The 27,496-nt window shown below is 37.0% G+C and overlaps 1 protein-coding gene across 1 annotated transcript in view; it reads left to right on the top strand.

The window, feature by feature from the left end:
- Window positions 1-27,479, top strand: part of LOC133649042 (glutamate receptor 3-like) — a 540,266-nt gene extending 512,787 nt beyond the window's left edge. The window contains exons 13-15 of the mRNA XM_062045735.1: window positions 15,090-15,337; window positions 16,055-16,169; window positions 27,384-27,479. Coding sequence (XP_061901719.1) covers window positions 15,090-15,337; window positions 16,055-16,169; window positions 27,384-27,419 — 399 coding nt within the window. The 3' untranslated portion in view covers window positions 27,420-27,479. The remainder of the gene's footprint in view (window positions 1-15,089; window positions 15,338-16,054; window positions 16,170-27,383) is intronic.
- Window positions 27,480-27,496: the final 17 nt, after the last annotated feature.

Here is a 27,496-nt window from a genome sequence, read left to right as displayed (position 1 = left end):
AATTTATTCCAGGAATCCTGAGGCTGCACTGCAATCACATCGACGCTTTGTAACATGACTCCCAGAGCTCTTGTCACGATGTGTTTCAGTGGAGTATTGACTGATGGAGCTTCTGTAAAGATTACAGCTTGTTTGCATATAAGAGGGAGCTATCAGATGTAATAATAGACCGCTGTGAGATAGGCGTGACCTCTGGCAAAGCTTTGTCCTTATAGAGCAGGGGTCTCAGACACGCGGCCCGCCGGCCAATTGCGGCCCGGGAGACGTTATTTTGCGGCCCGCACCTTAATATGAAAATTTAATGTTAATGCGGCCCGCGAGTTTTATATGAATGGCGCTTGACAGCGTCATACTTGCCAACCCTCCCGATCTTTCCGGGAGACTCCCGAATTTCAGGGCAACCATTCTCTCGAATGTCTGCCGATTTTCACCCAAACAACAATATTAAGGGTGTGCCGTGATGGCACTGCCTTTAGCGCCCTCTACAACCTGTACAAACAGCGTGCCAGCCCAGTCACATGTTGTGTTTGGCTTCTGTACACACACGTAAGTGACTGCAAGACATACTTGATCAACAGCCACAAAGGTCACACTGAGGGTAGCCGTATAAACAACTTTAATACTGTTAAAAATATGCGCCACACTGTGAACCCACACCAAACAAGAATGACAAACACATTTCGGGAGAACATCCACACCGTAACACAACATAAACACAACAGTACAAATACCCAGAATCCCATGCAGCCCTAACTCTTCCGGGCTACAATATACACCCCTGGCGGGGTTTGGTGGTAGCAGGGGTGTATATTGTAGCCCGGAAGAGTTAGGGCTGCAAGGTGTTCTGGGTATTTGTTCAGTTGTGTTTTTGTTGTCTTACGGTGCGGATGTTCTCCTGAAATGTGTTTGTCATTCTTGTTTGGTGTGGGTTCGCAGTGTGGCGCATATTTGTAACAGTGATAAAGTTGTTTATATGGCTACCCTCAGTGTGACCTGTATTGCTGTTGATCAAGTATGTCTGGCAGTCACTTACGTGTGTCTGCAGAAGCCTCATACAACATGTGACTGGGCCGGCACGCTGTTTGTATGGTGAAAAAGCGGACCCGACGACAGGTTGTAGAGGACGTTAAAGGCAGTGCTATCACGGCACGCCCTTAATATTGTTGTCCGGGTGAAAATCGGGACAAATTCGGGAGAATGGTTGCCCTGGGAGATTGTCGGGAGGGGCACTGAAATTCGTGAGTCTCCCGGAAAAATCGTGAGGGTTGGCAAGTATGTTGCTAGGGCGGGATAGCCATTCAAAGAAAGTGAATTCATTAAAAAGTGCATGTTAGATTTTTTTAAGAAATCTTTTCTTGCGGCCCAGCTTCAACCAGTTTCTGCATCCAGTGGCCCCCAGGTAAATTGAGTTTGAGACCCCTGTTATAGAGCCTCGCTTCTGGGGGCAAAGATGTGTCAGTTGGCATTCCGTCCATAGCATGACACAAGTACGCCCTCAGAGCATCAACTTTTATTTCTTGGGACAAAGGTAGTCCACAGAGAATATGGAATGAAGGCTGTGGTAGAACCACAAACGCTGTGAATGTTAAGGGAAACAGTGGAGGGTGAAGAAAGACTTGAGCTTGACAAGCAGTGGAGAGCCTAATGAAAGAACTCTGCAATGCCAAGAGAAGAATTAAACAGGCAATAGTCCAAAGAGTAGTGGCCAGAGGTCTGGGAGGGATCTGTAATTTGGAATCAATACAGATTAAGTGGTTATTTAGAATGGAGAGGACAATTACTTTTTTAATTCTGCACTTAAATAACCTTTCTACTTTTACATATAGCCCAAAAAAACCTTAAAGGCCTACTGAAATGAGATTTTCTTATTTAAACGGGGATAGCAGGTCCATTCTATGTGTCATACTTGAACATTTCGCGATATTGCCATATTTTTGCTGAAAGGATTTAGTAGAGAACATCGACGATAAAGTTCGCAACTTTTGGTCGCTGATAAAAAAAGCCTTGCCTGTACCGAAAGTAGCGTGACGTCGCAGGTTGTGGAGCTCCTCACATCTGCACATTGTTTACAATCATGGCCACCAGCAGCGAGAGCGATTCGGACCGAGAAAGCGACGATTTACCCATTAATTTGAGCGAGGATGAAAAATTTGTGGATGAGGAAAGTGAGAGTGGAGGATTAGAGGGCAGTGGAAGCGATTCAGATAGGGAAGATGCTGTGAGAGGCGGGTGGGACCTGATATTCAGCTGGGTATGACTATAACAGTAAATAAACACAAGACATATATATACTCTATTAGCCACAACACAACCAGGCTTATATTTAATATGCCACAAATTAATCCCGCATAACAAACACCTCCCCCCTCCCGTCCATATAACCCGCCAATACAAATCAAACACCCGCACAACACACTCAATCCCACAGCCCAAAGTACCGTTCACCTCCGCAAAGTTCATACAGCACATATATTTCCCCAAAGTCCCCAAAGTTACGTACGTGGCATGCACATAGCGGCACGCACGTACGGGCAAGCGATCAAATGTTTGGAAGCCGCAGCTGCGTACTCACGGTAGCGCGTATCCAACTCAAAGTCCTCCTGGTAAGAGTCTCTGTTGTCCCAGTTCTCCACAGGCCAATGGTAAAGCTTGACTGTCATATTTTGGGAATGTAAACAATGAAACACCACACAATAAAATATCAAGTTTCCACAAACGTGTAGGCCTGGGTCGATAACACATTTGGCTGGATGATATAGTGTTAATTATTGCAGATAAAAAATATTATTATTAGCTTTATTTTGAGACCAAAAATTGCATTTCAGGAAATATTTTTTGTTCACATCACTTTATAACAAATTCAGGATACTGGCTCGCTTGTTCGTGGTGATGGGCACGGTCATCTTGCTCCTTCATTTAGTTTGAAGTCAAATGTATTCCCACAAAGGACATTGGGCTTTGCAATCATCTTTTTTCTCATAATTGTTACCTTTTTAGTAGCGAGGCTATATCCGTGCATCGTGTGTGTAACCCAGCGGTCCAGGCTCCACCCACCGAGACAAAGATTGTGAATGACTGTCAAGGTGGTTCGCTCAGGTGCTGAGAGCGATAATAATAATAATAATAATAATTAGGGATGTCCGATAATGGCTTTTTGCCAATATCCGATATTCCGATATTGTCCAACTCTTTAATTACCGATACCGATATCAACCGATACCGATATCAACTGATACCGATATATACAGTCATGGAATTAACACATTATTATAACTAATTTGGACAACCAGGTATGGTGAAGATAAGGTCCTTTTTTAAAAGAATAATAAAATAAAATAAGATAAATTAATTAAAAACATTTTCTTGAATAAAAAAGAAAGTAAAACAATATAAAAACAGTTACATAGAAACTAGTAATTAATGAAAATGTGTACAATTAACTGTTAAAGGTTAGTACTGTTAGTGGACCAGCAGCACGCACAATCGTGTGTGCTTACGGACTGTATCCCTTGCAGACTGTATTGATATATATTGATATATAATGTAGGAACCAGAATATTAATAACAGAAAGAAACAACCCTTTTGTGTGAATAAGTGTGAATGAGTGTAAATGGGGGAGGGAGGTTTTTTGGGTTGGTGCACTAATTGTAAGTGTATCTTCTGTTGTTTATGTTGATTTAATAAAAAAAATTAAAAAAAAATAAAAAAAAAACGATACCGATAATAAAAAAAAACGAAACTGATAATTTCTGATATTACATTTTAAAGCATTTATCGGCCGATAATATCGGCATCTCTAATAATAATAATAGATTTTATTTGTAAAAATCACTTTACATTGAGTAAACAACCTCAAAGTGCTACAGTGTATTAAAACAATAAAAAAATAAAATAAAAATAAAATAAATAAATGAAAAGATAATAAAAATAAATACCAATAAAAACTAGAACAGCCTAATAGCTAGAACTAGTAGGCATATATCTAAACATTAATTTTTTTTAAAGAAGGGTTTTTAAGCCTTTTTTAAAAGCATCCACAGTCTGTGGTGCCCTCAGGTGGTCAGGGAGAGCGTTCCACAGACTGGGAGCGGTGGAGCAGAAAGCCCGGTCTCCCGTTGTTCGTAGCTTTGTCCTCTGAGGTTGGAGGAGGTTAGCCTGTCCGGAGCGGAGGTGCCGTGCAGAGGATTTGGGTGTGAGTAGTTCTTTGAGGTAGAGGAGGGCATTTCCATGGAGCCACTGGTGGGTTAGTAGGGAGACTTTGTATTCAATCTTGAGTGGAACAGGAAGCCAGTGAAGGGATTTGAGAATTGGTGTGATATGGTCATATTTCCGCACTCTCATCAGGATCCTAGCAGCACTATTTTGTATGTATTGCAGCTTCTGGATGTTCTTGCTGGGGATCCTGACAAGAAGTGTGTTGCAGTAGTCAGTAGCGATGCACAGAATGAACCCTCACGCAGGGACAAGATCATTTATCGATGTTAGCAAAGTTATCGAGTTCATTTTCATGTATCTTTCGGTTAATTAATTTATTGACAGCCCAGGCCCACTCACAGTCTGTGTTTATGGTTGAACTTATTTTTACACTTTTCTGAGTGTCAAAAATTCTGCTTTTGAACAATAAGCCAGAGCAGGTGTTCCTAATAAAGTGTCCAGTCAGTCTATATGAATGTAGGAATCATATGTTTTTTAGAAATTGCTTTGTGTTTCTATATAGAAAGTCTGAATAGTATTTCCCACTGACTCCTCTTGAACTCACACTATGCTCTAGCACCATTATGACCATAAGCATCAAGGTAGGCTCATAAATTAGCAGGACAATAGCCAACGGATGTTTCATTGTAGTGCAAAATATGCATGACGGGACGCCCTCTTAGCAACAGGCCAATTATATGGCATGTATTAAAGCCACAGGTAGAACAACGCTCTACCATTATATCTGTATTATATAATACCCAATAAATAGTTCAGTAATTCAGCCATCCTTCTCAAATAGAATTAGAAAAAGGTGTGATATCCTTTAGCTCAGAAATGTCAAACTAATTTTCTTATAGCTCAGCGAGGATGAAATATTTTTGGTTGAGGAAGTGAGAGTGAAGGATTAGAGGGCAGTGGAAGCGATTCAGATAGGGAAGATGCTGTGAGATATTCAGCTGGGAATGACTAAAACAGTAAATAAACAAAAGACATATATATACTCTATTAGCCACAACACAACCAGGCTTATATTTAATATGCCACAAATTAATCCGCATAACAAACACCTCCCCCCTCCCGTCCATATAACCCGCCAATACAAATTAAACACCCGCACAACACACTCAATCCCACAGCCCAAAGTACCGTTCACCTCCGTAAAGTTCATACAGCACATATATTTCCCCAAAGTTACGTACGTGACATGCACATAGCGGCACGCACGTACGGGCAAGCGATCAAATGTTTGGAAGCCAAAGCTGCATACTCACGGTAGCGCGTCTGCTATCCAACTCAAAGTCCTCCTGGTTGTGTTGCTGCAGCCGGCCGCTAATACACCGCTTCCCACCTACAGCTTTCTTCTTTGCTGTCTTCATTGTTCATTAAACAAATTGCAAAAGATTCACCAACACAGATGTCCAGAATACTGTGGAATTTTGCGATGAAAACAGACGACTTAATAGCTGGCCACAATTCTGTCCCAATATGTCCGCTACAATCCGTGACGTCACACGCAAATGTCATCATACCGAGACATTTTCAGCAGAATATTTTGCGGGAAATTTAAAATTGCACTTTACTAATCTAACCCGGCCGTATTGGCATGTGTTGCAATGTTAAGATTTCATCATTGATATATAAACTATCAGACTGCGTGGTCAGTAGTAGTGGGTTTCAGTAGGCCTTTAATGTGTAATCTATTAGAAGATCAAATGAATAATAATATCAAAATCAAATTACAGGATGTTTTTAATGTACATTTTGCTCAACTGATGTACTAATATAATGTTTTTTATTACAAATGTAGCATCATCTGCAACAAAACTTGTGAATTTGGACCTATGTCATTAATCACACGTGAAGTTGAAGGGAAATGCATATTATTTCAGCATATTTATGTGCGCCTAGCTAATGTGTCCCCAGTCCTCTATCTCTAACATGGCAAGGGGGCGGAGCTATGGGCAGCAGGGGATACAAATAATTGCTATTGTGACATCCAGTGGACACATTTAGAACAGCAGTTTCTTTCATTCAAAAATGTCAGTTTATTTTTGTACTAAGCAAACTTGAAACCTGTTTAGGCCTGCGGGCCGTACATTTGACACCCGTGCTTTAGCTTCTCCTTGAATAGAAGATGTTGCAGTTATATTATCAGGAGTTAGTTAAAAGTGTATAATCAAAACATATCTAGGTTTTCTTGGTTTTTTTTACATTCCGTTTGATTCCCATTTAAACAGCCCTGTTGAGACTTTACTTGCTGTGCAATCAGCCTGTTTAGGTTTTGGTTGTGTCACTTCCCAGGCTGTGATATTGATGAATTGACTTCATAAAGCACTGAGACAGCACACTCTGTCGCCGGTAATCAATGCCCAAATCCATTCTTTTCTCCTCATTTGAGAAGGCGTTTGGAGCTTTTCCGAAGATGAGCCAGGGTCTTTGGGGAAATCGTCTTCTAAACTAGTGTCCTTGCCACGCTTTGTGACACAGGCAAATTCTACGCATATAATAAGATTGTCAGCAAAAACATCACATTAAAGTCCAAGTTCTTCTCTCAATCCTCATATATGCATTATACCACAATACTCAATGGGCCCCATTCAGCAACCGTTCTTAAGAACACATTTTGTTCTTAGGCCCACTTACGAAGTTTTTAAAGGAGATTTTTGTATTCACCAATATTTTCTTAGCTGGGATTTGTTCGTAGGTAATAACAACAAAATCTACGAGTGCTCCAGAGTTAAAGTTAAAGTTAAAGTTAAGAGCACTCTTAGGGTGGCCAATTTGTTCTTAAGTGTGACAAGTTCCATTACTTCTATTGTCTAATGTTACATTAATATCATATATATATATATATATATATATATATATATATATATATATATATATATATATATATATATATATATATATATATATATATATATATATGCTTACAAACATCAGTCGTTTACCAATCAAAGGTAACACGCAAGGACATTAACACATCTGACACGTATGTAGGATTAACCGAGGGAGAGTTCAAAGCCAGATGGAACAATCACAAGGCTTCTTTCAGGAACCAAAGCCTGCGGGATACTACAGAACTCAGCAAGCACATTTGGAACCTCAAAGACAATAATGTTGAATATTCAATAACATGGCAAATTATTGCATCCAGCACACCTTACAACAGTGGTAATAAAAGATGCAACCTATGCTTAAAAGAGAAACTGTTTATTATATACCGCCCAGACCTGTCATCCCTCAACAAGCGCAGCGAAATTGTATCAGCATGCCGTCACAGACGGAAACACCTCCTAGGTAACACATGAGCCAATCACCACACCCCTACGCCTGCCTGTACCTACCCGTTCTGTGCCTTATATAAACCATGGTATGTGAATGCTTCTATTAAAATCTCCTGATGATTGAGGGAACCCCTCATGAAACAGGCCTGTAGAGATGAAGTAGTCTTGTGATTTTTTTCCCACACATATATATATATATATATATATATGTATATATGTATGTATGTATGTATATATATATATATATATATATATATATATATATATATATATATATATATATATATATATATATATATATATATATATATATATATATATATATATATATATGTATATAGATAGATAGATAGATAGATAGGCTGCAAGATGGCAAGATGCCGCAGATCGTGCCCTGGGGAGGGAGCGCATGTTTTACAACCATGTATGAAGTGATGAATATTTATTCGAACGCTTTAAGCTACCGAGAACTGTCCGCCCCTTCTTAAAAATACGAATTTCTCTTCTGTAATCTGTTTGTGTTTTCTCCGTGTGTTTGATGGTCGGTTTTTCCGCCGGAATTGTGCCCTTATATGGGGAATTAAGGGCGTTTACCTATGCAAATTACGGAATTAAGGGTGTTTACATATGCATATTGGGGAAATAAGGGCGTTTACCTATGCAAATTACGGAATTAAGGGTGTTTACATATGCATATTGGGGAAATAAGGGCGTGTTTGTATGCAAATTATGATAGACATGCGCGCGCTAACCATTTGGCATTCAGCAACTTAAGAACAGCAGGTGGGAACAATTTGGGCGTTTAAGAACACGTCATGAATTTGAATAGACTCCTCTTAGGAAATCACTTAGGAAGAAAGATAAGAGGAAAAGTTCGGAACTTATTGCTGAATGGGGCCCAATGTCCTGACTTCAAGCATGTTCATCTGCGCAGGCAGACATTCATCATATAGACGTTTTTTTTATTTGTGTTATGCCACTGTCTCGTCTCATGCTCACAATTGGTCTGATGCTCTGTGACAAATGCCTACAAACATGGTTTATTACTGGAGCCAGAAAAGCACTTTTCCCAAGTCAAGGTTAATGTGTTTGTTTGTTAAGAGATGCATCAGAGATGACTATGCTCCTGTTAAATTACCTTTTTGGGACACTGATGAGTCTGATCTGTATGATGTACAGGGACAAAGCTCCATATGCATGCTCAATCACTGAAGTTGATATAGTATTCAACTTCATTACTTGAGATTTGCACAGACAAATATTTCCTTCTGACGTAATGATGTTTTAGCTAAGGTCAAACTAACTCACATCTAGACTGATTTGTTTGCCTTGCCGTCAAACTAATAGACATAAGGAAAAATCCATCTATTGGACAAAAAAATCAGAGTGAAGGACAACACTAAAAGACGCTATAGATTCATAGATAGTGTAGATAGATAAACATTGAGTGGGGATGATCATGCCATATACACTGAAATCAGCTAAGTGACATAATTGGGGAGTCATATACATACATACATACATACATATATATAATACAGTGCATACATATATACAGTACAGGCCAAAAGTTTGGACACACCTTCTCAATCAAAGTGTTTTGTTTATTGTAGATTGTCACTGAAGGCATCAAAACTATGAATGAACACGTGGAGTTATGAAGAATGTGCAAAAAAGTAATCGGAGCAAAGGGTGGCTATTTTGATGAAACTAGAATATAAAACATGTTTTCAGTTATTTCACCTTTTTTTGTTAAGTTCATAACTCCACATGTGTTGATTCATAGTTGTGATGCCTTCAGTGACAATCTACAATGTAAATAGTCATGAAAATAAAGAGAACGCATTGAAACCCGGGTCTCTCCCGGGAAAATCGGGAGCGTTGGCAAGTATATAATTACCAAAGCCCCGACTGTAAATTAATAAATTTACCGTAAATATTTACATTTGTGTTTTGTTGATTTAGTTAAGTGAAGTAATGCACTCTGCATTAAAACTGTGCAATACAAATGAAGAATAGTTTATCATCAAGTTTGATTTGACATCATTATTTAGAGTTATGTGTTAATCTCTAGAAACCAATATAATTCATACAATTTTGCATGAAAACAGTTTAAAACTAAACACTGAGTGAAACAATTTACCAAAAAGTTTTTTTTTGCAACCACTTGATTTATTTTTAGATTTATATTACTTTAGAACACTAGTACAGTACATTGCCTATTCTTCATATTGCCTATGGATATTCTCATCCATCCAGGTCATTGTATTCTTAGGTAGGGCTGAGGCTGTTAATTATTTTTGTAATCGAGCAATATATTGATTAGTTTGTACAGATTGATCCAGTAATCGGATAAAACACACTTTGTAGCCTCAATGCAAATATTAGGGGAAAATAGTTTAAATAAACAAAACAATTTATTGTACCATAATCATTGTTCTTTTTTTCTAATAAATGCACATCATCAACGTTGAAACATGTGTGCAAAAAATGTTTAAAAACAACTCTTCTGCTCTGATGTGTGCTCTATAGCAGCCGCCCTGCGAAAACTATGTGATTTAGGGCTATATAAATAAACATTGATTGATTGATTGATTGATAACAATGTTAGCATATTTAAAGTTCCAGACACTCTATGCAGTCCGGGTTTTATCGATTTTCATTAGTTTAATTATTATTAATCAAAGCAACATAATATCAATCAAAGCTTTTTTATGATAAAATCATTCGATTTAATCAAGGCATTCAATCTCTCGCAACTGGACTGTTGAGTTTGTATTAGACATTTCACTTCCCAATTGAGCAGGCTTCATCAGTTCATGCTCACAGACTTAGATTGGTTCCGATCTAGCCAAAGTGCTTGGTGCCAAAATCCAAACTATGTACCCTCGAACAGAGTGATTCTCAAACTATGGTGCACCACTAATGCTACGCGGGCTCCATCTAGTGGCATTCCAAATAATCACTTGATTAAAGTAGTGTTTTATTTTCATAAATTCAAACACAGTGTTACTGTTCAAATTGTGTCTAATGATATAGTGGTCAAAAATAAATAAATACACTTGTTAAATAAAACATATGCCTTGTTTTTTATGTATACTTCGGCCTACTACGCTACTGTATTTTAATGGTGGTCATCATGGTGGCACTTGGAGAGAGCCAAGTGTTTTCCAAGGTGGTACTTGGCGAAAAAAGTTTGAGAATCACTCTAACAGAAAGGGCGCATGCCCAGGCCACAATGGTTCCGCTTAATTGTGGTGCAAAACAGTTATTGAGGTGCAAAAGAGGGACACTATGTCAACACAACACAGTTGTTGATGTTCTTTATATTCCATTTTTAGAAACAAAGGCTGTCAACCAATTCAAACATTGAATCCGATTAAATACAAGGAATGCCTTATTTATGGTTAAATACATCTTCGTTTTTTATCTATCTATCTATCTATATATATATTTTATTTTATTCTATTTTTATTTTTTTTATTTTATTTTTTTTTTAATGAGCAAAGACCCTAAAGAACGACGGGAATATACATGCACTTAATGTGTTCATTAAACACCTTGAGGATCATGTTCATGTTAAAATGTTCATGTTTGTTATAAACAAACATTTATCGACATTAATGCGGACCTGCTATTCCATTTGTGTTATTTATGTGTTATTTCAGGATGGAAGGGCTTCAATGAAAAGACAACCCCTTCCCGCAGAGCGTGTATAACTCACTAGTACTGCTTTGTTTGTATTCAAATTACCCTTGCAGTGGGGCAACATGTTGTTTAATGTCTTCCATATTGACTTGTTTGCTTCTGCAGCCTGTCACTACCAGATCAACTTCAAATGCATGTATGCATGCGCGACAGTAACACTACAGGACTTGAACAAACTGTCCTAAATGCATTGTTGTTTTAGAGATTTTGAGTCACTCTGCACTGTAGATGCGTCAATTGTGTATGTATATATATATATATATATATATATATATATATATATATATATATATATATATATATATATATATATATATATATATATACTGTTTATATATATATATATATATATACTATATATATACAGTATATATATATACTATATATATACAGTATATATATATAAATATATATATATATATATATATATATATATATATATATATATATATATATATATATGTTTATATATATATATACTATATATATACATGTTATTTAATTTTTATTATATATATATGTTATTTAATTTTTTTAAAGTTAAATTAATAACAGTGTTGGATTAATCCTTATTAGTACCAGAGCCCTAACTAAAAACAGAAAAAACATAAACAAATATAACCATTAGGTGTTTTAGTTTATTTTAGTTTATATTACAGGTTATGAATTACATTATATGTGGTTATAGTGTATATATATTGTCTCATTCTGCTTTGCACACTCTTGGAGTCAACATGTGCATAGTCATGTAAATAGTGTCATGTACATTTTTTGTATATATTGTCTTTCCAATCATCTGACATGTATACTGTGTATATGTACATAATTTATCAATTTTTTTACATAATTTCTTATATACATGATACAGGTTATATATATTTTATTAGTGAATGTATCAAATGTGATGAATATTTAATGGACCACAATGGAAACAAGCCTTTTGGCTTTTTGTGCCACCCATTTGCCTTTTTAAAGCATTACATGGATTAAATTCTTTAAGATGTCGATAAACTTTTCAATGATAAATGATCAATCAATCAAAAAATATAATACAGTGATATATAAAAAATATGGATACCCCATGGAGGTGTAGATGGGACATAGATGGGATGAATATTTAATGGACCACAATGGAAACAAGCCTTTTGGCTTTTTGTGCCACCCATTTGCCTTTTTAAAGCATTACATGGATTCAATTCTATAAGATGTCAATAAACTTCTCAATCAATCAAAAAATATAATACAGTGATATACAAAAAATGTGGACACCCCATGGAGGTGTAGATGGGACACCATGACTGCAACACCCAAGTTGGACCACTTCAATATTTAGTGTTCAATATTAAAATGCTAAAGGCAAAAGTGTAACCATCGCATCAGTTTTTAGTCTAATTACCTTTTATTGAGTTTTAAACAACCATCTTTTTTAGTTCCGTATGGACGTTCTGCTACTTCGGACTGAGGAACCTCTATCAGTGGATGAAACCTGTATTGATTGTGCTTATCTGTTGACATTCCCTGTTGTGTTACAAGCAGATTAAAGCTCTTGAATTGGGTAACATTTATTTGATTGATTATTGGAGGGACGAGACCTTGAGCAGACTGTCAATGTTCCCAGGGGATAAATTCCGCTACCCTCGCTATTACCTGAAAGGGTGTGCTTTGGCTTTGAAAACAGTAAGGTATTTGTGATTATTTGCTTTTCCATGCAAATATATTTATCACTAAACAGGGGAATATCTCGTACGGATATGTCTTTACCACCCTCAAACCATTGAGTTGCTTTCATTTTGCCTGTTTTTATTACGATCCAAAACAGTCTATTTCTGGTTCATATTTGAATTAGATATACAGTAGTCAGCAGTGCATGCAATAATATTTTTTGTCTTTCAGAAAACTTGCTCATTACTGTTATACTAGCAATTGTCTGAAGAGCCTTATGCCAAAATAAATCCATCACCATTGAATAATTTAATCGATGCTTATTATAGATAGTGCTCGACTCACCCATATTTTCAGGCTAGCTAATCCTCACCCAAGGCGCTTTGAGAATTCTCATTTGAGTTACTCGGTGATAGGATCCCTGGTGTACATGAAACGTGCCTTACTCCTTCTGCACACAGACAATGAGTCACAGTTAGCAGGGTATACCAGAGGTAGAATGGGAATACTTAACAATACAAATACCAGGGGATATTCAATTTAATTGTTTTCGGGGCCACATTTCCAGAAAGCTAAGGACCAGGGGACGGACTAGATTTCTGTCTTTATTTTGTTAGAACTACAGGAACGCTCTGGTATTTTTAAGAATCTGCCGCAAAAATGTGAGTCTCTCGCAAGTTTTTTGGACTGAACTCGCGGGCTACCAGTCGAATAGCCCAAATGATGTATAAAGACAGGACCTAAAATGGAACCTTGAGGAACACCACTAGTATAACTGAAGAAGTTGAACATAAAGACTATTGACTGTATCCGAAGTAAACAAGCTACAGCAACACCTAAATGTGTGACTCCCAAAAAGGAGAGGACATAAAGGGGTGCCTTGAGGAACGTCCCATGGCAGGTATGTAAATCACAAGTTTAGACCCCAGTGTTCTGTTTTCAAGCAAGGTAAAATGTCAATGCAATGATCTGTCCATGTGTTTACACTGGTCTAAGTTCCTCTATACAACAGGAATACTTAGTGGTTTTGGTAATATGCTGCAAAAATCTTTGTCTCCCATGTTTTGAACTGAACTCGCATGGGTGGTAAGGTGTCATTATCGGGCCGGATTTGGCCCCCGGGCTGCAAGTTGAATTGCACTGACTTATACTGTATATCAGGGGTTACCAACCTTTATGAAACCAAGAGCTACTTCTTGGGTACTGATTAATGCGAAGGGCTACCAGTTTGATACACACTTAAATAAATTGCCAGAAATAGCCAATTTGCTCAATTTACCTTTAACTCTATGTTATTATTAATAACTAATGATATTTATCTTTGTGGAAATACTGATCATCTTAATGATTTCTCACAATAAATATATATAGAAACAGATAAATATCAATATGCAACACTTTATTTTTATATTTTCTCTAAGTGCACATTTCTCAAATTGAACATTTTCAAATGATCACTTCTAAGACAGTCTTGTGAAATCACAATATCCCATTTTAACTAGCTAGCCACTAACATTTTTGAACAAATCATGAATTACTTTGCACCATGTTTGTACAAATAATAACTCATGTAAAATACAAAAGTCAACTCTCAAATTTTTAAATAAATCATGTCACACTTTGAACTGGACACCAAATCTGTTATCTGTTTCTTTGTCAGTTAGTGAAGACCAAGTCTTTAAAATATTTTCTTGGATTTTCAAATTCTATTTGAGTTTTGTCTCTCTTAGAATTAAAAATGTCGAGCAAAGCGAGACCAGCTTGCTAGTAAATAAATACAATTTAAAAAATAGAGGCAGCTCACTGGTAAGTACTGCTATTTGAGCTATTTTTAAAACAGGCCAGCGGGCTACTCATCTGGTCCTTACGGGCTACCTGGTGCCCGCGGGCACCGCGTTGGTGACCCCTGCTGTATATGTTAATTTCAAACATGAGAAAAATGAAGTGCTTGTACAATCTTTAATTACGCATCTGTAGATGTGATGGGCCAATCAAGAGAAATGGACTTTTGTCAATTATTGTGCTTCATGATCTTACTAACTTTACAAAGCAGATCTTTTGTGGGAGTATTTGAAGATATCACAGAGGTTTTAAAGGATGTCTTTAAGTACTTCTTAACACCACTGTCAATCAAGTGATCATTAAGCTCAAAATCCTACAAAATCCATTGGACACGTGACAGACATCTATGTGCTTCTGAACCCGTTCTTCCCTTGTGCTCCCTCTCCGCACAGCGATCCAAAATAGCCGTGTACGAGAAGATGTGGTCGTACATGAAATCGGCTGAGCCCTCAGTGTTTGTTAAGACCACCCCCGATGGCGTGGCCCGGGTACGAAAGTCAAAGGGCAAGTTCGCCTTTCTCCTGGAGTCCACCATGAATGAGTACATCGAGCAGCGGAAGCCGTGCGACACCATGAAAGTGGGCGGGAACCTCGACTCCAAAGGCTACGGTGTGGCGACGCCCAAAGGCTCAGCATTAAGGTGGGTGGAATAATATAACAATATCCTCCATGTTGTTATAGTATTCCACCTACCCTGATGACCCCCTTGTTGTCATTGTCTCCTCCTCCTTGTTTTTTTATGGAAGCACAGGTAACGGTAGTATGCTTTTCAATGCACTTGGATACAAAGGGTTTTTTGCTAACTTTTCAATGATTTTATACATGCTGTTCTGATCATATCCTATTGATATGGTTAAGTCTAAGTCTAATTTCATATTTATGTCTCTCTTCCCGTTGCTCTTCTCTCCCCCCCCCCACCCCCTTCGATCTCTCCTTCCGTCCCGTGTGTTGTCCTACCTGACTGTTGTGTTGTCACTTTTAATTTAACAGTTCAATGGTTTTTCAATTTAGCCTTTTAAAAGCTGTGCCGTCACTTGTGACAAATGTTAATTGCATGATGTCTGCTGTTGTTACTTCTCTTCTCAATGACCAGTGTCCCCATCCCGCACACTTCAGTTTGTTAAACTACGTAACCCTTCATGCCACCTTTTTTCCAAGATTTAACACTGTCTTTACGTTAAGCGAGCCTCTTATCTCTTCTTAAATTCTTAAACCGCAATTTGTCCTGGTTCTGTGGTGGTAGCCTCTCTACCACCGCTGCCTATCACATTGATGCTTATAAGTAAACCCATTACTTTGCATTAGATTTCTCACGGACCTGTGCATTTTCTTACAAGTTATGTTTTATCGTTTCAAGAAATGCTGTTAACCTGGCAGTTTTAAAACTGAATGAGCAAGGCCTCTTGGACAAATTGAAAAACAAATGGTGGTACGACAAGGGAGAGTGCGGCAGCGGGGGAGGTGACTCCAAGGTCAGCCTCGATGTCACCACAATCGGGTACTACAGTGCAGAGTAATCGGCAAGGCTGTTATAGCAACCCAACCGGAACCGAACCAAATGTCCACCCTGAACAACCTGCTGCTGCCCGACTGACTGATGATAGTCGGAGACCTTAACGCTTCAGCTCATACAAAGGAGCCCTGCTTAGCAAACGGGAGATTTGGTGACATCAAGTGCACACCAATCAGAATTTGAGGTGTAGATGCTGCCCTGCAGTTGTGGAAGTTTGAGCTGTTTTTAGTCACGCTTAAACATCTGTAGGGCAGCTCAACTTGTCTGGGATGTAGCTTTAGTCAAGTGATAGCCATTCTTATCGGCGTTAACATTAAAGCTGCTGTATGTTTCCACCTCAAAACTGAACTTTTTTCAACCCAAAAATATAACAACAACAACAACGACTGTCATACATTGCCTTTAGTAATTTAAAAAAAACTGCAGATTTGTAACTAGCTCATTGGGGTCGAGGCCGATATTTGCATTTTTTTAACTGATCCTTGCCACCCAGTGTTTAGATGGTTCAAATTGTACTCCTGTGAATTATTCCCTCAAAAGGGATGCACACTCAGGGAGACACAATTACGTGTCCATATTCCTTGTTACACATAGGCAGGAGTTGCATGAATACCAGGAGAGTGCGTGTCATGCCAGAACACCGGCTCGCGGTTGAGAGCAACCTGAAGGCACCGTTGAGAAGCGGCTTCTAAGATACAAATCCTAACCACCAAGGTGGAAAATAAAGTGTCTTCCAAGTACTGGAAGACTAGAGGAGAAGGAATGGCTACACACTAGGGATGTGCAATACCAGTGATTTTTCCTTCCGATCTGTTGACCAAGTAAAATTCAGGCGAGTATCTATCCGATAGTTTGCGCAAATATAAGTAATGTTTCTGGTAAAACTTAAAAGGTAGTCTATTTCAAATGTTGCTGCTCTTGAGGAATCATCTTCAAACAATATAAAATCAGAGGGCTGAACAAATGATGGCGTTATTCTGCAATGAATGTGTTATTTTATTTATATTCAACTCTGTATGCAGTGTTTCCAAATAGCCTTCGATGAAAGGATACATACACTTGCTACTGAGTGACTCATTTTATTTCCAGTAATTTCCTTAAATAAACAGTTTGCAACGACTGTTTTATTGCAATTGCCGTGTATAATGTAATGACGCCTCAATGATGAATTATTTAGGAAACTTTACTTGAATAAATCTAGGCTTTTTTTTTTTTTTTTGTCTATGTGAGATTAGTGTAGTGTCATATACCTTATACCAGGGGTAGGGAACCTATGGCTCTCGAGCCAGATGTGGCTCTTTTGATGACTGCATCTGGCTCTCAGATAAATCTTAACTGACATTGCTTAACACTTTAAGTAATGAATAATACCGCTGGTGTTAAAAAAATGTTCAAAATATAAAACACCCTCATGCATTTTAATCCAACCATCCGTTTTCTACCGCACCTGTTCAAGAAGTCGCATTAATGGTAAGAAGTATTTTATTTATTATTGGTTAGCTTCAGAATAACAATGTTATTAAAAAGAATAAGATACTTGTTATACTCTAAAAATGTTGGTCTTACTTAAAAATGTACGCATTTAGTTGTATTCAGTGTTATATGGCTCTCACGGAAATACATTTTAAAATATTTTGGCTTTCATGGCTCTCTCTGCCAAAAAGGTTCCCAACCCCTGCCTTATACTATACATGTATTTTTTTCCTACCAATCACTTTTCATTTAGACAAAATCTTAATGATTTAATTACTTTAAACTGTGTTCCTGGTAATGATATACATTATCTGAAATAACTAGAGTATCAATATATTGATTTGAGAAACACACACACACACACACACACACACACATACACACACACACTCCGACAAGAAGGACAATGAGCTAACTGCTAAAGCTGTAATGTAAAATAGGGGTGATCGATCTAGATGTCATCTATCAATACCTGATATAGTATCAGTATATATAAATGATGAGTGATAAGTGATTAGAAAACTTTTTTTTTCTTGAACTTTTTATTACAAAACCTTTTTTTTGTTAGTTTTTTTTATTGTTTACACACTCGGGGAGTAAGTATCTGGATACAGGATGACTTTGAGGGCTAAACCCAAATGATTTCAATGAGGGCCAATAGCTTTGGCTTTTGTTTAGTTATTGTTCACTAGCCACTTTATTTTGTTAAAAAAAATGTATGTAACAAATTCTAAATGTAATAAGATAAGCTTTATAAACGTTGTATTATGTTTTCTTTAGTTACTTGCTATAAAACATGTTCAGTTCTATAATGTATTGCCAAAGTAATGCATCAGGAATTAAAATAATTTTGCAGGCCAAAAAAATCGGATCGAGATTGGCGGCCAAAACTGTTTAACTATATCAACTACACTACCGTTCAAAAGTTTGGGGTCACCCAAACAATTTTGTGGAATAGCCTTCATTTCTAAGAACAAAAATAGACTGTCGAGTTTCAGATGAAAATTATCTTTTTCTGGCCATTTTGAGCGTTTAATTGATCCCACAAATGTGATGCTCCAGAAACTGAAACTGCTCAAAGGAAGGTCAGTTTTGTAGCTTCTTCAACGAGCTAAACTGTTTTCAGATGTGTGAACATGATTGAACAAGGGTTTTCTAATCATCAATTAGCCTTCTGAGCCAATGAGCAAACACATTGTACCATTAGAACACTGGAGTGATAGTTGCTGGAAATGGGCCTCTATACACCTATGTAGATATTGCACCAAAAACCAGACATTTGCAGCTACAATAGTCATTTACCACATTAGCAAAGTATAGAGTGTATTTCTTTAAAGTTAAGACTAGTTTAAAGTTATCTTCATTGAAAAGTACAGTGCTTTTCCTTCAAAAATAAGGACATTTCAATGTGACCCCAAACTTTTGAACGGTAGTGTATATCTAACAGTTGTAAATTCAAGTGAATACAAATAAGATCACTGGCGTTCATAGTTGTCGCACGCAAACACACAAAATCAGTTCCAGAAAAGTGACCAACCATTTGCAGTCATGCTGTTGTTACATGTAATAGTAATACTACTACTACTACTACTAATAGTATTATTAGTAAAAGCTAACATAAGTAGCTAAACTTTGCTAAATGGCTTGCATTGTAAGCATGTGGTACACATCCAGATCCGGAAGCGTTGTGTTCTGAGGCCAATTACGTCAATTGTCAAAATGGCTCCACTGAGGCCAATGGAAAGCAAGGGGAACAGCGGCGTCTTGAGGGGACTAAGCATTGCACATTGCAACGTGAGAAGTCTAATTAACATTTAAAGGCTTGTGATTTGTTTTTTAATGGGTCATCTGAAGAAACACCTTGGGCCCCGATTGCACTGTGGCGCTCATTAATAACTCTGCTTTTTTTGACCCTTTCCACGATCACGCCCTATCGTCTTCTTCTTTTGTGGGCAAATAATGAATGATTTTCCCATTACAGGAGCTAATAGTGCAAGTGTTAAGCCCCTTTACAACCATGACAACCAAGTATAACATAACTCAGATATGTGTTAGATTCACTGAATTAGAGGGTTATTAGACATATAAGACAGCTGCATTCAAGTCGTTACATTACAGGTCAATGTAAAGACAAATGATGCTGTCACCTCAAAAGGGATAATATAGGTCAGGTAATTGTGGACCACAGCTGTGTAATTACACCTTTAACGCCATTCGTCATGAATCGGCCTTGACCACAACTGAACAGCTAAGCAGCTGTGAATTCCTCTTATAGTCTGTGGTTATGCCATTCTGGACCGTGCATGGACCACAGGAACCATGTTGATGGAAAGTCAATTAGGTGGTGTTGTCATTGTGCACGCACAAATCCCTGATTTATTGACGCCACACCATGCCGCATGTGTGCTCCTGGATATCAACACATGAGAAAGCCACTGACTCGTTCATTTTGTAGGGAAAAAAGACACGTTTGATTCTTGTGTTGCACATTAATAATTGGAGAAATATACAAACATAGGTTTATCTCAATACTTACATTATAATAAGTTGATGCAACTTTAATATGTTGAACTAATGTTTTGAATTAGTGTTGTATACAAACAACACTAATGGAAGTTATTAGAGCGATTAGAGCAATCGTTTAGCAGTAATCACGGTATGTTGTAACTGTGGTACATTTAATGTTTTAAAACATTTAAGCCAGGGGTGTCCAAACTTTTTCCACTGAGGGCCGCACACGGAAAAAATAAAGCATGCGGGGGCCATTTTGATATTTTTCATTTTCAAACCATAACAAAATATATGGATTTTTTTTTTTTTGAATTTACCTTTAGGGCTTCCGGGGACCATAAAGGGTCTAAGTCATTAAAATGTTAAAAACAAGTCAAATTATTATTATTTTTATTTATTTAACGCTTACAGTAAATATGCACAGTATATCAACTCCAGGTTGATATAAAGTAAAAAAAAATTAGGCCTTTTCTGTCAAAGACAACTTTGTTTTTTTATAATAAAACTGAAATATGCAGTATTTCCCCCACTGCCCAAAACATTCAGAAAGCAATGTTTGATGTGAAGTAATTAGAGCTGTAAAAAGATCAATAATGCAGGACACCATTGATTTTAATTCATAATTATTTTTTGAGTAATCACAGTGAAAAGATAAATAAAATCCCATTAAATATATGTGGCATCCAAAAGGTGCCCCACTCATATAAAGTGATACATTTTTAATAGTGTTTTTTTTACTTTCAACACTTAAGTTATGAGATCAACTTCAGATATATCTGTTGATTTTACGTTAGAACTATTATTTTGTTTGTTTTACGCTCTTTAGTCAAAGAAAACGTTGATGTTTAATTTAATTTTCTGCAATATTTTCCACATAAAACATTTTAAAGTGAAATATTTGAAATAATTGGAGCCTTGAATAGGTCAATAATCCATTATAACATTGATTTTTTTTTTTTTTTTAGCAATGGCAAAAAAAAGAAAATAAAGATAGACAAAAGGGAAAAAAAACAGCCTGCGTGGCAGCTTTGTGTCAACATTGCAACTTTTTCTAGTTAGATTTCACCTCATTCCACTTTTTTTAATGTTTTCTTTAATTTTTGCAATAGCATTTCCAGAATGTGTGGCGGGCCGGTAAACAATTAGCTGCGGGCCGCAAATGGCCCCCGGGCCGTACTTTGGACACCCCTGATTTAAGCAGACTTACACTTCAAGATGCAACTTAAGAGAAATATAGGTCATCTATGTATGTTTTTATTTTTGTATTAAACTCAACACAATTCAATATTTAAAGGTCAATTTAACGTCTACAGTTTGACTTGCAAGAATTCAGCTGACAGAAGCCATGCTGTTATTATGTAATATGTTATTTTGGTTTTTAAAGCTTGCTTTCAATCTAAATTCACCTCATTGTTACAGAATAGAGTGGTACCTCGACTTTCTAATGCCCTATGATTTGTTTTTAGGCGAAACATTTCACCAAAAATCTCGTTTTTTAAACACATTGGTGTGTAAAAAAAGTTATACAACTTCGTATATAAAATAATAATATAAAATATAATAATAATGATGATAAACTAATACAGTACACAATTAAAAACAGCTCCTCCATTCAATAGAAAAAAGTGTACTGGAAAAACAAAAGAAAAAGAAAATATAGAGATGTCCGATAATATCGGACTGCCGATATTATCGGCCGATAAATGCTTTAAAATGTGATATCGGAAATTATTGGTATCAAAATTATCGGTATCGGTTTCAAAATGTAAAATGTATGACTTTTTAAAACGCCGCTGTGTACACGGACGTAGGAAGAAGTACAGAGTGGCAATAAACCTTAAAGACACTGCCTGTGCGCTCTATTTAGGTCGAAGACCCGAGGTTTCTTACAAAATACATAGTAGTATGGTATACAGGTACCCTCCGGTATTAATACCTCAAAAAAGTGCCATATTGGCATCGGAACACCCCTGTATTTAAGTGATTCTTGATGATTTGATGAAGCCTGCGTACCACTACAGTTTGAGAATCACTGGGCAAGAAAAATTGAAAAATGTCGCTAAATAGCAGGCGTCTGGGATGCCTAAAGAAAGAAAGAAGTAGAAAAGTACAGCGGGGGCTTTTGTGCCCCCCACCCCTGTCCAAAAGTCTTAAATAAAAATGTATATGTGATGTTAAACATTCATTTAGCAATTTCACTCATTATGTACATGCACTTTGCATTGTTTCCTGCATGTTAAACTATGGTTGTTATTTGCAAAAAGTGTTTAGCGTCAACATTTTTGGGTTTCAAAATTTTTTTCCAATGATATAAATTACAAAACCCAAAACCAATGAAGTTGGCACGTTGTGTAAATCGTAAATAAAAACAAAATACAATGATTTCCTAATAATTTTCAACCTATATTCATGTGAATAGACTGCAAAGACAAGCTACTTTCGAACTGGAAAATGTGTCATTTTTTGCAAATATTAGCTCATTTGGAATTTGATGCCTGCAACATGTTTCAAAAAATCTGGCAGAAGTGGCAAAAAACACTGAGAAAGTTGAGGAATGCTCATCAAACACTTATTTGGAACATCCCACAGGTGTGCAGGCTAATTGGGAACAGGGCGGTGCCATGATTGGGTATAAAAGCAGCTTCCATAAAATGCTCAGTCATTCACAAACGAGGATGGGGCGAGGGTCACCACTTTGTGAACAAATAGTTTCAAGAACAACATTTCTTAACAAGCTATTGCAAGGAATTTAGGAAGTTCACCATCTGCGGTCCGTAACATCATCAAAAGGTTCAGAGAATCTGGAGAAATCACTGCACGTAAGCGATGACATTACGGACCTTTGATCCCTCAGGCAATACTGCCTCAAAAACCGACATCAGTGTGTAAATGATATCACCACATGGGCTCAGGAACACTTCAGAAAACCACTGTCTAGTAAGTACATTTTGTCGCTACATTAAAACTATACTATGCAAAGCGAAAGCCATGTGTGATGACTGTATTATGATGATAGTATATATGATAGTATATATCTGTATCATGAATCAATTTAAGTGGACCCCGACTTAAACAAGTTGAAAAACTTATTTGGGTGTTACCATTTAGTGGTCAATTGTACGGAATATGTACTTCACTGTGCAACCTACTAATAAAAGTCTCAATCAATCAATCATTTATCAACAACACCCAGAAACGCCGCCAGCTTCGCTGGGCCCGAGCTCATCTAAGATGGACTGATGCAAAGTGGAAAAGTTCTGTGGTCTGACGTATCCACATTTATTGTTTTTGAAAATATTCTGTTTTTATTTACGAATTACACAACGTGCCAACTTCACTGGTTTTGGGTTTTGTATTTCAACATTCATGTTATTTCAACGGGCCCTTTGGAAAGGATTAGTAATGAAAACCGAGGTACCACCGTACTGGCAATAAAAAGAATCACAACGTTGCCCATTGCGGTTTATTGTTGCTTTGTTAATCCTCAAATGATCCCAACTGACTCTCCCACTGGCAATGTTTGCACAGTGCATGCATGACAAATCAAGTAAAAAAAGGAACATGGTGTTAAGAGGTCATTTCTTGCAAATAAGGGTGCTCAGACAAAAGATGAAGAAAAGGTCACTAAAAGATAAATGGAGCTATTTTTACATAGAGAATTATGCAGAGCAACTCCAGAAGGGCCGGAAATGAGCATAATAGGTCCCCTAGCAGCATCATAAGAGTCGGCACATAGATAGATTAAATATTGTCCTTCTAAGGTTCCCTCTTGAATCACGTTTTGTTCAATATTTGCATTGCTAATCTTGCTGCGTTCTCCAGTCGCTTAGCTCATTAAGTTTCTTTTTTTGTGTGTGACTGAGAGCATGCTCAGAAGCCATCATGCCATCTTTGATCTTTTTATAATACACAGGTATGTACTCAGTGCTTGTTTGCTGGCTGATTTTGGCCTCTTCGGGAGTCGTTGGAGAGGCCTGGATTAAGTGTTGCCCCCAGCGCGCTCTTCCAAACAGTTCATTGCTTGCATCGTGCTTACAGCCCGTGCTCGTAATAGACATCACACACACACACACATATACACACTTCCTCCCTGTCCTCCAGCACAATACAGTGCAGCCTAGATTGAGTTTCAGACACAGAGCATGTTATAGGGTAATTGCATTGTTAATCAATGTCTCCATGAGCCAAAACGATGCTCGGCTCCTCGCCGAGCGATTTTCAGGGTTGGCTTTGAGGCATGCTGTGGTGTAATCTTCTCTCTCTGCATTATGTATTGCATCAGACCCCTTAGGGCACTTTCTTTCTGAAGGGAGTCCTCATGTCACTCATTCATCAGTGCACTAGTTTTGCTCATTTTCAATTTGCTTTTCATGTTTTATTGGGAGGTAGAGCGGAACCACATATGACCTGCACTTGTAAGTATGAATGGAAAATGTCATCTTCATCCCGCGCTACAGTGTAGGTTAGGGGTGTGGGAAAAAATCGATTCGAATTCGAATCGCGATTCTCACGTTGTGCGATTCAGAATCGATTCTCATTTTTAAAAAATAGATTTTTATTTTTTTATTTTGTATTTTGTATTTTTATTTTTATTTTTATTTGTATATGCTTTATTTTTTTATTAGTCAATCCAATAAAACAATACTCAGCAACACCATAACAATGCAATCCAATTCCAAAACCAAACCCGACCCAGCAACACTCAGAACTGCAATAAACAGAGCAATTGAGAGGAGACACAAACACGACACAGAACAACCCAAAAGTAGTGAAACAAAAATGAATATTATCAACAACAGTATCAATATTAGTAACAATTTCAACATAGCAGTGATTAAAAATCCCTCATTGACATTATCGTTAGACATTTGTAAAAAATAAAAAAAATGAACAATAGTGTCACAGTGGCTTACACTTGCATCGCATCTCATAAGCTTGACAACACACTGTGTCCAATATTTTCACAAAGATAAAATAAGTCATATTTTTGATTCATTTAATAGTTAAACAAAATTACATTATTGCAATCAGTTGATAAAACATTGTCCTTTACAATTATAAAAGTGTTTTACAAAAATCTACTACTCTGCTTGCATGTCAGCAGACTGGGGTAGATCCTGCTGAAATCCTATGTATTGAATGAATAGTGAATCGTTTTGAATCGGGAAAATATCGTTTTTGAATCGAGAATCCTGTTGAATCGAAAAAAAAAATCGATTTTGAATCGAATCGTGACCCCAAGAATCGATATTGAATCGAATCGTGGGACACCCAAAGATTCGCAGCCCGAATATTCAGTGTTTTATCGTTTATATAAAAATGTAAAATTCCATTACGTTTTTTAAGGCGGTCTGTCATAACGTTTTTAGCATTCAATCGGACATTATTGTGAGGTTTGTATTAGTGTTTCTAAAAATAGATATACCAGCCCCCAGAAAAAAAAAATTCTCTAAATGTGGCCCCCGAGTCAAAATAATTGCCCAGACCTGGTGTAGATATTTATTTGGTTGTGCTATTGTTTTATATTGATATGAAATCAGATACATTCACTCATGCAATACTCTACATTAAGACCAATACAATAGCAGTAGCAAGAATTCAGCCTTTACCAATGAAATAATCAAGCTCAGCTTTAAATGACACTTTTAGAGAGATATGATTGTATTTATGTGTTTGTTTTATTTATTGTGGTTGTAGTTTTCGGTGTTATACAACTAATTGTAGTGCATTGGGGTGTAACGATTAATCAATATATCGACATCGATCTGTGCTCGGCAAGTTTGCTTTCCAGAAGATAGGTGTCGACCCAACATCGTCTTAAAAAACAATAGATCGATTTTATCTGATCTGCAAGGATTTGTTTATGCATTGAATTTTTATGAACTACATTTTAAAAATAGATGTTATTTTAAATACAAGCGTTTTGCTCACACATTTTTACTCAAAAGAAATTGTCAGCAGAAAAAAAAATTGTAAACGCAAAAAAAATCTATTACATTCAATGTAAAAAAAAAAAAAAAAAGCTTTGGAAATAAAGACACAAATTAACTTCAATACATTCCACTTTCTCATGCAAACTAAATATTTTTTAAATTAAAAATAAACTAAACCTAAAACTGTAAAATAATAATAAACTCTTAGCTATACAATATATTCATATATTTTAAGTCATCATATATAATGATTTTTTTAAATAAATCATTTAATATTCAACAGCCTCTCTTCAATTATCACCCAGGTCTAATTAACATGTCATTTTTGCCACTTTTGTAAACACCCTGGCTATAATTGGAGTATATACACTAATTTAGTTTGGTTCTTCTGTGTTTAATTTATTTTGCTAACTGTGTCAAAACTAAGCTTAATTATCTCTGTAAAAAAATAATTTATGCACCGTACCCCTTGAAATGAAACTCAAAACATTTTTTAAAGTTGTCAAAAAATATGTGGCCAGTTAATGTAAATAGAAACTATAAGTCTATCTGCAGTGTATTTTTGTAATGAAATAAGGTGGATTTATTCCATTAATTCCCTAAACGGTTGTAATTATTATCATCCTGTATTCGCCCCTTAGTGGAAACACTGTTTTTATTATCAATCAATCAAAGTTTACTTATAGAGCCCTTAATCACGAATGTCTCAAAGGGCTGCACAAGCCACACCGACATCTTCGGCTCAGATCCCACATCAGGGCAAGAAAAAACTCAACCCAAAGGGCCTGTTTTCATGCAGCACATCGTTATCACAACTGGTGCCAACACCAGACACGTTCGAATCCCCGAATTGAGTTGATTATGTGCACAATGTCAAAATCAAAGATTACAATTATTGTTTCTCTTGGTTAAGACAAAGCTCCTTTTGAACTGTTTCTGTTAAATGCTGCCCAGAGACCCCTTATAGTGCATCCCCTGCCCCACCCCAAAACCAGACAGTACAGACTTGCAGATCGTACTTGAGGTACCTGCTCGTCGCACCTGTAACAGCGTCTGCCGATTACTCAAAGCGATATGGGTAGGTCCTGGCTCTGTAGGTTAGGGTTCATAAGGGTGATAGGTAGAATGCCTGCTCTGTCATGTTGCCTTGGCCAGGAACCCTGCTTTATCGCTTTGTAAAGTATGTAAGTAGTAAAGAAGTTGAATAACATAAAATAACATAATATAATGTTATTTATGTTATTTCCCACGTGAAGAACTCCTGTAAACCTTGCAGTATTGAAACTCAGTGAACAAGGCATCTTAGACAAGCTGAAAAACAAATGGTGGTACGATAAGGGTGAATGTGGAACCAAGGACTCTGGAAGTA

This window comes from Entelurus aequoreus, linkage group LG04 (genome assembly GCF_033978785.1).
Source record: "Entelurus aequoreus isolate RoL-2023_Sb linkage group LG04, RoL_Eaeq_v1.1, whole genome shotgun sequence".
NCBI classification, from domain to species: Eukaryota; Metazoa; Chordata; class Actinopteri; order Syngnathiformes; family Syngnathidae; genus Entelurus; species Entelurus aequoreus.
This window is presented reverse-complemented; position numbering and strand designations above follow the sequence as displayed.